General features: G+C 44.1%; 1 protein-coding gene across 1 annotated transcript in view; it reads left to right on the forward strand.

Annotated features, from left to right (window-relative positions):
- The window catches only part of LOC138286373 (scavenger receptor cysteine-rich type 1 protein M130-like), a 793,269-nt gene that overhangs the window by 131,282 nt on the left and 649,426 nt on the right, over positions 1–12,561 (forward strand). The window contains exon 4 of the mRNA XM_069226532.1: positions 6,528–6,842. Within this exon, the coding sequence (XP_069082633.1) occupies positions 6,528–6,842 (315 nt within the window). The remainder of the gene's footprint in view (positions 1–6,527; positions 6,843–12,561) is intronic.

Here is a 12,561-nt window from a genome sequence, read left to right on the forward strand (position 1 = left end):
TTGGTTATAGCAGTTGTTAATGGCCCTCTCCATTTTTATAGCTATGACTAGTGTTCAGGACCTCTAACAATGGTATAGCCCTTGGCAACTGGCTAGCAGGCTACAAAAATAGGGTAGCATGAAACTGCATAACTTGCTGTAGCGTAATTACACAGAATTGAAAAATAAAAGCAAAATTTAATGTTCATTTTGCAAAATGCAGTTTGCGCTAAAGAAATTACCAGGATGAGCCATTTGGGTAAGTATTCAACTTAAAAGTGTAATTTTGAGTCACTGTCTGCTTTTTGCAATTTAAAACACTGCTGCCTATGATTGGATTTGTAGTTTTGCCCTCACAAATTACCCAAACGGTCTGCTTGGCTAAAAGAATCTACCTGAAATATTTGCCACTCAGGTCCAAATTACTGCTGCTCGCTCTGGTGTTTTTAGGGTCGAGCCTGCGTTGCATGCGCTCGCGCATGCGTATCGCAGCAAGACGCTTTAGTATTTAGAAAAGGGCTCGGAGCCCTGTCAACTTCACGTCAGTGTTTTTTATTGGTTCGCGGGCTTAGCTAATAAAATCTGTTTGCTTTTATTAGTCGAAGACACGCATACGTCATGCCTTTTCCGGTGGCTAGCCCTCCTCGATCGCAGCGACCAAGTACAGAAAACATGCGAGGCTCGCTGTTTTCAATCGGGCTCGTGGACTTCTTTTTCTCTAATTTACGAGCGCGATCTCGCTTGGCAGAAGTCGAGCGCTTTACATAGTTATTTTCACTTTTTCGGGTTATGTACATAAATGCACTTTTGCCCCATAGGTGAAAAGTCGGGTTAGGAGTTTACAACGCGATCAGCTCTAACATGAGCAAACGCGAGACCCGTTGCATTGTAAATGCTTGTTAGTTTTGCACTGAAAAATTACTCGAATGGTCCGCACAACTAAAACATCTACCTAAAATGCTGCTTGCATTAAAAATGCATTCAAACAGTACACCTTACAATTAAACATTTCTTCCCAGAGTACACCATGTGTCATAATGATATGTTCTCAGTAATTTTGCTTCAATTTTATTACGTGAAAGTACCAACATTACACCGATTACACAAATGTAATCATAATTTCACCCAAGCCTACTATAAAAAAATACATAGCCATCAAAGTAGAACTGGAAAGACAGCGTGGCTCCACTTGAGATATCCAGGTAGGAGCTGGTAACAATGTAGTGTATTAGTTTGGGAAGTTTGAAAGTGTGCGGTTACACCTGGGCATGTGATTGGATGTAATATTTTACCCCAGTCTGCATATGCTGTTTGTTCTCTTTCATCATCACCTTTTTCCAGGTAGGCAGGCGCCATGTTCTTTGATACTCACTGTTAAGAGATCTGTTTACCTAAGTGTGAATGCTCGGAATTTTTGTTTGAATAAACATGTGGTGCTAATTAGTTTAAATCTCTGTTTTGTGCTCACATCAACATTTCCTGATATGCTTGTTTGTTGTTTATTTGTTCAACTGCCCTGCCATCTAATTAAAGGCCTCCATTTCCTGCCCAGTTTCCTGCTGGAAGCAGCATTCTAATTGACAGGAAACACTCAATAATGCGCTAGAAGGCTCCAGATTAACTCCTGCATTAAAGGCTCTGAATACTGTTTTCAAACACAGCCCCCTGCTCAGCTTAGTCAACCTGTCCGAAGAGAGAACTGTGTTGCCGTTCAGTGCCATCTTTGGGTTCAGAGTCCTGCTGCTTGTGACTAGAGTAACCCAACACCTTCACTTGGAAGGTGGGGGCCAACAACCCCTTTTGAAGCTCAGTCCCTTCGTGATATCTTCCAATTGTCTTGAACCCTGAAATCTGGCCAGTCAGCCTGTACGCTCATCGCCATGATTATGACCATTATTCTCTCACCGCAAGTCTCTTTTGTTAATAAGGGTTAACCTGAAGGGGGAGTGGTGAAATATCTTTGCTTCCTGAGTGGACTGGGTGGAGGCCAAAGTGCATGAAAAATTACTCTTCCTAAGCGGAGATGGGATCTGATGACCCAGTTGACACTTGAGATGTGTCCCAAGTCCTTTCTTAGGTTACCCGGTCTGTGGAAGACAATGGCCCTCACCTGTGTCCTGGCAGAATTGCAAAACCTACATTGGAAGAATATGGTCCTGAAGTTGAAACTCCAAAAATGGAAGCCTCTGGACTGAAAATCTGGGAGCAATTCCTTCGTAGACCTGCTTCATTTCCTGGTGCTGCTTCCAACGTGGCGTTCATTATCTCGTATTTAGTTGTAAACGTGGGAAATTGGACTACATCTCTGGTTGAGAATGATGGTCCGATGCTATACAATCTTGCTTCACTCAAAGAAGCAATGTGCAAGCAATTTGCCAAACATACTTTTATGCAGGCAAGCGACAATGAGTTGTTCAATCTTAAACAGGAAAACAAAGACCTGCTGTCCTACATAACCAATTTCACCTGAATAATACTGGAAACAAACTAGCTAGAGAAAAAATAACTACCTTGTTCTTCTGGGGCTTGAAGGTTGGCAAGACGTTCTTGCACAGGTAACAGATCACTCTGAGGATTGTGCAGAATTCCTTGACCTACTGGTTAAGTTGAACCATAGAGCTGGTCAGAGTGAGGGAAAAATCATCCTGGTTCAATTCGAACGCAGTAATAGGCGGAGGAAGCAGAAAGAAGTTGAGGTCAAGTCATCTGATAGTAGGGAACCTATTTTGCGTTGAGAAACTCGGAGCCCTGTTTTGAAAGAATAGAAGGACAAAACATGAAAATGAAACCCCTGTCTTTGCTGTGGAAAGGCCGGGCACTTTGCCCGTGAATGCCCTGTCATGCCCAAGAATCCCAGAAAAGCAGTGGTGATTGCCAATAATCCCTTTCCAGATACAGAAAACTTAAAAGATTGGAGAGGAACGAGAGACACTCTTCGGGTGCCACATGACACAGGATCTCATTATGTCTTGCTAATGCCTTTGCTAGTGCTCCGAGATATCTTACCATCACAGTCATGCTAATGATCTCCACTCATTTGCATTAAGCTCTCCAAATCATGCTGATGTTTGTTGCTATTACTTGAGCCAAAACCTTTGATGTCCCTATGGTTTGTAAGGGCAGTTACTGGATCAGAATTATCTTCCGGCTTGAGCACTTTTCAAACCAAACCCATTCAATTAGTTTACAACAATGGTTATTTGGAGACCACCAGGTCCGATCTGATAGATACTTTCATTTTTGTAGCCATCTTGGGAGTGCCTTGGCTTTAGAGGCATAATCCAAAAATAGACTCGTCCCTACAAGAAGTGGCTCTGGATTCAAAATTTTGCATAGAAAGTTGCTATAAACTGTCCACTGAGTGGGCACGTACACTCACATGTGCATCAAATGTGAAATCTACTGTTGAAGGTTTACTTAGTCAATGTCAATACTATCAGGATGTGTTTGATAAGGTTAAGGCCCTCCCACAGAAGCTTTAATTGTTGTATTGACTTAATACTGGGAGCAACATTGAACTTTAGTCATAATGAAAATTAAAACCTAAAAAAGTATTTGGATGACCTTCTGACCAGTGGGTTCATTAGACATTCCTCCTCACTAGTATTGTCCCTGTGCTTTTTGTCCCTCAATAGAACGGGAAGTTGAGACTGTGTATTGATAACTGAGCCCTAAATAAAGTGATTATTAAGAATCGATACCTGTTAACCTTGATTCTTGTTCTTTTGGACAAGGTAAAGAACTGAACAATATATACTAAATTTGTTTCATAGTGGATGTATCACTTGATTCCCAAGTGCAAAGGTGACATATTGAAGCCCAATCTGTGATTAATTCCAGTATTAATTCAGGCATTCTGCCCATAGAATACTTTAATGTGTCACTCTAAATGGAACCGTTAAATCCAGACATGGATCCTGTGCACACTGTGGCCCCCATTACGAGTTTCTGCCGCCCGCCAAACTCGTACTGCCATCAGGCAACCGGTGTGGCCTGAACACCGCCAGCCATATTAGGAGTATTCCAGCTACCGGCCCTGCGGTGAACAGGGCCTCAACCTTGCCGCCAGCTCGTAATTGAGCTGGTGCCAATGCGGCGGTGCAGCGGGTGCAGCAGCACCCGTTGCGCTTTCCACTGTTTGTAATTCGGGCAGTGGAAAGCGTGATGGGGCTGTCAATGGGGTCCCCTGCACTGCCCATTAAAGGCTGGACTGTTCCCATGGGAAAGATTTGCATTTGACTGGGACCAAATTGAGGTGACATGTAGTGCAGAATAGCAATGGACTGGGATACAAACCTGAGTAATTACCAGGAGCTGAGATTAATTCAAGAATTACGTCCATCACGTTTTTGTTTACTTTAGACTGTCTATACTATAGCCTCACTCTCTATAGCACTTCCTCTGTGTATTCCAAGCAACTTTTAAAAAAAATGTTTGCACTCAATATTTACCTGACTAGTCTTCTTTAGTAAACAAGTTTAGACAACATGACTCTTGTCAAAGTAATTTTATTGGTGCCCACTTAAAAGAAATGTCTCTGCTCCGGGGAGATGATTTTCCCCCAACAGATATATAATCTACACAATGCATTGTAACGGTGCAGTCCCAAGCGTTACATGAAATTTTCACAATGTAAAATGTTCGAGATTATGCCAAATCACACTGCGTAGTGAAAATTAGGCTCAGGCCTAGTCAGATCTGCTAGTGAATTCTTCAGGGTTCTGGACATGTATTTGTTAATGACCATCATCTCTCCCAGATTCCTGGATAGCATTTGAATTAGAAAAACATATTTTTACCAAACTGGTGTCCCATCCAGCTACAGTACGTCTAGTGCTAAGAAACCTACCTGCATGCATGTGCTTTAGAACTTGACTCAGAGCTGAGTCTTATGGACTGGTTGCATCCATTCAGTAATAGCCTTGAGGCTGGAGTGAAAGGTGAGTTGGGTGTCTTATGTTTCTCATGTGTATTCTTGCTGATGGAGGATAAACTATCAAAATGAAAGTGTTGTGTTGATTTTAAGCATAACAGGGATCAAGGAATGAAGCGCGTACAATTCTCCAAGCCATGAGTAAAGCTTGAGAGCTTAGCTGGAGGCAGGACAGAAAACGTACACATTAAGGTAAGGCCTTCCTGCCTCCACATTCAAAGACAATCAGAAAAATGTATCCTCATGGCCATATTGGACATATTTTAGAACCTTACAGTTGATGTGACACCTTAGAAGTGTGAGTATGGAAAGGGGAATAATCACTGACCAACTACCATGCTATGGGTTTCCATTAGCACCTACATTTGGCACCCTTATTTTAGCTTTAGGCCCAGAGCTTGTGACCTTTCACACACATACACACTTTATTCATTTTATTATAGTTTGGCGCCGCTTGCTTTTCAGGTTGTTTTTTTTATATTTTAACCAGCTGCTTTTCTGAGAAGGCAAGGTGTCCTTGTTGCACATTTTCACTAGCCCATTGCACAGATTTTACTCTGTACCCTGCTCAAGGCTGTCATGTTTGTACACAATATTTTAGCTAGTATTGTCACTCCAAGAGATACGGAGTCAACCCTCAGCTCTAGACCAATTATCATGTCAGGCCTCTTCTTAGAACACAACATATTGTGTTATGTAAACACCACACAGGCCTAGGGAGGGTAGATGCCATTCCAGTCATGGCCGTCTGAGGAGGTACGCTATTCCTTTGACAGCTTTGCTGATCCTGGTGTGTCAGGCAGAAGGTTAACAGCACTATGCTCTCATGTTTAGACATAAGGGTGTGGGTAGGAATCATTAGAATCATGATTATGTCAGGATGCTGGGACTGTTTGTATTTTTTACTCTATTATTCACAATCGTCACTGTATTATGCTTCATCTGCCTAATAACTATAGCTCATGCTTTTTATTATCTGGTGCACTCTCTTCAATAAATATATTGAAACCTATCTTGTGCCTCTTTGTCTGCCTTAGCATGTGTGAGATTTTGTGTAACGGAGAGAAAGGGGTATGATATGTTCAACCATGACTTCCCTGAGGAATCAGTGCCATGTTTCTAGGCTGCCACAAATCACCTGTACTTTCTAGGTTTAGGTAAGGTGCTGCTAGCTAGCCGACAAAGTCGACAGCTTCCAGCTGGTGTAGGACTGATGAAGTCACCCACAATCGGTGGAGCTGCCACCCTAAACCAAAGTAAGAGTCCTACGATAACCACTGTACCTGTCGGAAGGGTTGCTGTTACTGCAGCCACCATGGTAAAAAGCTGACAAGTGAAGCGATGTCCAAAGAGGTGCCCAAATGTATTGATAATGGACTCTCCTTCCCCATGCATTAGACCATTACATTCATATGGTGAACACGTAGATGCCAAAGACTGCATTGAATGGGATATTGGAAAAAGAACTATTGCATTTTTTAATTATTTATTCCCACAGCAAGCCATTTGTCACTGAATATTACCTGGCAAGCTTTCCTTTGATGAAAAAGATATTACATTTTCTTAGTTCCTTTTGTTTGCAATCTTTTCCATTCACCTTTTAATCTCTTCCCAGGTCCTGATGGTATCTGGTTGGTGAACGGCCCCTCAGTCTGTGCTGGAAGAGTATCAATCAAGCACAATGGGGTATCGGGAAAAGTCTGTGATGATGGCTGGGATCAGAGAGATGCTTCGGTGGTCTGCAGACAGCTTAGATGTGGAGCTGTGCAAAGCTATCAATATAATTCATCATTCGGGAACAGCCCTTTGCCAGTTATGATGGGTAATGTCCAGTGCCAAGGAGATGAGTCTGCACTGTGGAAATGTGCACAGCGAGGCTGGAATGATAAAACCTGTCCAACAGGGAGGAACGCCGGAGTGACCTGTACATGTAAGATGTGTGACCTTTGTATAAAAGCAAACTTCATTGCATAATGAATACTTAGGGCACTTTTGTTAAAATAGAAAAAAATGACCTCTGGCAGCAAGCATTTGATCAGGTAGGGCTGTATGAATCATTACTTCCTGTCATTAAATATTTTGCGGTAGAAAATTATGTGTAAATCCACTTTAGACTCATGGGCGAACTTACAAACCACTTTCTTTCATGTATGCTGCTTCTCTCTTTATTATCCATCAAATATGACTGCTATGGGTAGGGGTTGGGGGATCCATAAGTAGATTGCTGCCTTGTGTGGCTCCACCAATAAACCGACAATATGAATATTCCTGCATTAGGCTAGTTAGCACCATTTACTGAGAGATTTCTTAAATCTGACCACATAGAGTTGATCCTATTACTTACAGATAATCTTCACTACCCTGAGCCGTCTATAAGCTTGGCACTTGCAGGGTGCCAATAGAGGGCGGTGGGAGGATTTAGGAATGGAGAGGAGTATTTCTGTAGAAAGAAAGAAATACTCAGAAAAGTATTTTGATTTTGTTGGCATCTTAGGGATGGTGCCGGTTGTGGGGAGATGGAGGGCTGGGGCTAATAGGTAAAATTCTATTTGCATCTTCCTTCATGCTTATGTTTTGTATTTCCATGTGCAATGTATAGCTTGATGTCTGGAAAAATCTTCCTGACCTGGAATTAACGTACTGCTTTTTACAATTTGTATTTTGGTTTCCGGAGCATTCTATTTCACATTCTCATACCTATGAGTGTGCAAAGAAATGCCAGCATTCAAAACTAGACTAGATGTTCCTCTCAAGTCAGAAGCAACCGCTCAACAAGATTGTCACAAAGATACAACAACTCATGTGATATTAAATATCCCTCTCAAATCAGATGAACTACTTCAAATGTCCTTGACAAAGTTGTTGGGGGGGGGGGAGGTTTGTGGCTTCAAGATAAAAAGTGCAAATCCACGTTTGCTACTATAAGTGATTGTGCTTGTTTTTTATAACACAGGTAAATATGCTAATTGCTGTATATGCTGATGAATCAGTATCATACTTTTATAAAATGATTTAGCAAGAAAGGTATTTTTTTGGATGATCACCCCTTTGGACCGATGCTGCTGCTTTGTCTACTCTGAAGTGCAATGGGGTCTGCTGACCATCCCTAGTCCACGTGCTCTGAATCCTCAAAGTGTACGTACAACTGGCTAATACCTGTTTGGCTTATTTAACCTATTTAAAAGATCCACGTATACAGAGTAGACCCGGGGCTAGTAAGTTAAATGTTTACTAGTGGACTGCTGCACTCATTGGTCACCACTGCAGTGACAAAGTGAAAACATGGCTGTAGAACTGTTACTACCTTCTAGCCAGGCAGTATTTAGAATGCAAACCCATTTGACAAGTCAAAGCCTTTCTTTTTATTATTCATAAGTCACCCCTAGAGTAGGCCTTTGTAGCCCACACTGCACCGTGCTATATATTAAAAGGTAAGACATGTTTCTTTTATGTTTTACATGTCCTGACAATAAAAACCTAAAACTGTCATTTTCATTGTGTCCTTGGCTAATATGAGTTTGCACTATCCCAAATGCTAAGCATCAACTTCCATTTGGGACCACCAAATATAGTACTCCAAGGTATCAGATTAATTGTCGCATTAAACCCAACATAATACTGAGGTCAGATTTAATGCCATGTTTAATATTAAGGTGACATTAGAAAGCCACCGCTTTCTTGCCACAAAGTTCCAGTAGCTGTTTTTGGTTCATTACAGCAGCCATCACTTAAGACAGGCTGCTGCCCTCATGCCAGGAGGTGTGAACCACTGCCAGGAATGGGGAAGGAAAGGCCTGCTAGAGGGAGGAGTTGTGACCTCCTTCAACAGGATGGCCTGAGGGTTGAGGGAACAAATGGTCCAACTTCAAACAGGCAGTTGCTCTGATAGGCAAATGCGAAATACAACATAGCCTGTCCTGGCATCTCTTACAGAGGGGAAAATCCTGTTGCAGAATTGGTTTTCTAGAAGGAGTGGCTCGTTATGCTGGATACACATCAGGGGTGTGCCCATAGTCCTGTCTCAAGGAAGAAGGGTGCTGACATTTTGGATTTGTTTAGAGAGATGCACTTTGGGATTGCTTAGTGCAACCTCCAGAGATGCACTTTGGGATTGTTTAGTGCCAACCTCATGAAACTTTTTGTGAGAATGGGTAGGGCGTCTCATGGGGATTGTAGCCATTTTGGCAATGAACTTGGCTACCACAGAACACTGCTGGTCTTGAAATGTACAGAAGGACTGCACCTGCTGAACCTGTGGCCCTTAGAAAAAAAGGCTGCACCAAGGAAGAGTGCAGCTGCTGCATCTGCTGAACCAAGACAGAAATTCAGAAAGAGAAGGACCTGCTCAGTGAGGAGTCCCTCAGATTTCTATGTCTCAGAGGGATATATAGGACTTGAACTGAAGGGGCCCCCTCAAGGTAGCCCACATGGACAATAGCAGCTGCATGGGGCTTGCCTTCCCTCCTGCCAGTCTACAAAAGTCATGAAAGGTGCCTGCTCAAAGCTTTAAAGTAACACAAGGTGTGGGGAAATGCCTCCCTTGGCATGGTTACCCCTTAACCTTTTTGCCTTTTGTTGATTCTAGTTATGATTGAAAGTGTGCTGGGATCCTGCTAACCAGGCCCCAGCACCAGTGCTCTTTCCCTTTGTTCCCACAATGGCACAGACCTGGCACACAGATAAGTCCCTTGTAACTGGTACCCATGGTACCAAGGGCCCTGTGGCCAGGGAAGGTTTCTAGGGGCTGCAGCATGTATTAGGCTACCCTGGGGACCCCTCACTCAGCACATGCACACTGCCTCACAGCTTGTGTGTGCTGGTGGGGTGAAAATGACTAGGTTGACATGGCACTCCCCTCAGAGTGCCATGCACTCAACCCACTGCCTGTGGCATAGTTAAGTCCCCCCTCTAGCACGCCTTACAGTCCTAAGGCAGGGTGCACTATACCACAGGTGAAGGCATAGTTGCATGAGCACTATGCCCCTACAGTGTCTAAGCCAAACCTTAGACATTGTAAGTGCAGGGTAGCCATAAAGAGTATATGGTCTGGGGGTTTGTCAAACACAAACTCCACAGTTCCATAATGGCTACACTGAAATCTGGGAAGTTTGGTATTAAACTTCTCAGCACGATAAATCCACACTGTTGCCAGTGTGGGATTTATTGAAAACTGCACACAGAGGGCATCTTCGAGATGCCCCCTGAATACCAGTACGACTCCGAGTATTAGGATGGCCAGTTCCTGCCAGCCTGCCACAACCAGACAAGTTTCTGGCCACATGGGGTGAGTGCCTTTGTCACTCTTTGGCCAGGAACAAAGCCTGCACTGGGTGGAGGTGCTTCTCAACTCCCCCTGCAGGAACTGTAACACCCAGCGGTAAGCCTCAAAGGCTCATACCTGTTGTTACAGCTCCCCAGGGCATACCAGCTAGTGGAGATGCCCGCCCCTCCGGGCACAGCCCCCACTTGTGGCGGCAAGTCTGGAGGAGATAATGAGAAAAACAAGGAGGAGTCACCCACCAATCAGGACAGCCCCTAAGGTGTCCTGAGCTGAGGTGACCCCTGCCTTAGGAAATCCTCCATCTTAGTTTTGGAGGATTCCCCCACAAGGAGTGTGTAGCCACCCTCAGGGACAGTAGCCATGGGTTACTGCCCTTCAGACCTAAACACACCCCTAAATTTAGTATTATGGTACGACCCTGAACCCAGGAAATCAGATTCCTGCAACCTACAACAGGAAGAAGGACTGCTGACCTGAAAGCTCTGCAGAGGCAACGGAGAGGACAACTGACTTGGCCCCAGCCCTACCGGCCTGCCTTCAGACTCAAAGAACCTACACAGTGACGCATCCAGCGGGACCAGCGACCTCTGAGGACTCAGAGGACTGACCTGCACCTAAAGGACCAAGAACTTCCTGAGGACAGCAGCTCTGTCCAAAAACAACTACAAAACAACAACAAGAAACCAACTTTAAAGAGACTCTCACTTCCTGCCAGAAGCGTGAGCCTTCACACTCTGCAGCCGACGCCCCCGGCTCGAGTTTGGAGAAACCAACACTGCAGAGGACTCTCAGGCACCTCCAATGATGTGGACACCCTGAGTCGACCTACCTGCACCCCCATGGCGACGCCTGCATAGAGGATCCAGAGGCTCCCCCTGACCGCGACTGCCTGGTAACAAAGGAACCCGACGCCTGGACCAAGCACTGCACCTGCAGCCCCCAGGACCGAGAGGAACCACCTACCAGTGCAGGAGTGACCAGCAGGCAGGCCTCATCCTAGCCCAGTCAGTGGCTGGCCCGAGAAGCCCCCCTGTGCCCTGCCTGCATCGCCAGAGTGACCCCCTGGTCCCTCCATTGTTTTCAATACAAAACACAATGCCTACTTTACACATTGCACCCGGCTGCCCCTGGCCGCCCCTGTGCCGCTGAGGGTGTGTTTTGTGTGCTTGTGTGTCCACCAAGTGCTCTACAAAACCCCGCTGGTCTGCTCCCCGAGGACGCAGGTACTTACCTGCTAGCAGACTAGAACCGGAGCACCCATGTCTACCAGGACACGTAAACTTAAAATTACATGTCCAACCTTTTAATCACAATGTACCCTGCTCTTTCGGCTACCTCGGGTCTACCGTAGGGGTGACATTTATGTAATGAAAGGGGAGTTTATAGTTTGGGAAGGGGGTTATTTTGTCAAGGCGAACTGGCAGTTTAAAACTGTATTCAGGCTGCAATGGCAGACCTGGGCATGTTTTAAGGGGTTACTTAAGTGGGTGGCACAACAAATGCTGCAGGCTAATTAGTAGCAATTTGTTTCCAAGCCCCAGGTATATGGTATGACATTTTGCAAGGGACTTATAAGTAAATTAAATATGCCAATCAGGCGCAAGCAGATTTTACCATGTTTTAGGGAGTGAGCACAAGCACGTTAGCACTGGTTAGCAGTGGTAAAAGGCACAGAGTCTAAAGTCAGAGACTAAAAACAAAAAATCAAAAGAGATCAGTGCAGGTAAAATGTTTGGGGGAAGACCACCCTAAGTTTGACAGGCCTAAAAGGGATTGGCATATTTCAACATGTTTTAAGAGTCAGAGCATGTGTATCGGGGACTAGACTGCATTAAGCCAGTGTGCAAAATTATAAAAACAGCACTACCAGTGAGCACAAAATGGAGGATCAGACACAATTGGACACTTTCTCATACTATGCATTTGTAAATCATCCCCAGTAGCGAGGCAGTTGATGTTATATTGCAGAGGCAAGACAATGAGAGAGGAACACTGGTGGATGGATGTTTCTCCTTTGAAAGAGGTGCTCATAGTAGTAACAAGTGGCTAACACTCTATGATGGGTGAGGATAACAAAAATTAAAACAAGTGACTGTATTCTTGGTTTGCCACACCAGAAAGAAATAAAAGTTAACCACCTAGCCCTCAGATAACATTTCCATAGGTCTTTCACAGTAAATTATGATGTCTGAAAAAATACATAGAAATAATTAATTTAAGCGCATATTCCATACCTGTAGTAAGCAGAGTTAGGGAATGGCCCATCACTATGACAGATGAAGTTGCTTGGGAATTTGAGAGTTGAGGAGAGTGTGAAAAAAATATTTTTTATTGATTTGAGGATTGACTAAAATCAAGAAATTATACA

Source organism: Pleurodeles waltl, chromosome 3_2 (genome assembly GCF_031143425.1).
Source record: "Pleurodeles waltl isolate 20211129_DDA chromosome 3_2, aPleWal1.hap1.20221129, whole genome shotgun sequence".
In the NCBI taxonomy this organism is placed as follows: domain Eukaryota; kingdom Metazoa; phylum Chordata; class Amphibia; order Caudata; family Salamandridae; genus Pleurodeles; species Pleurodeles waltl.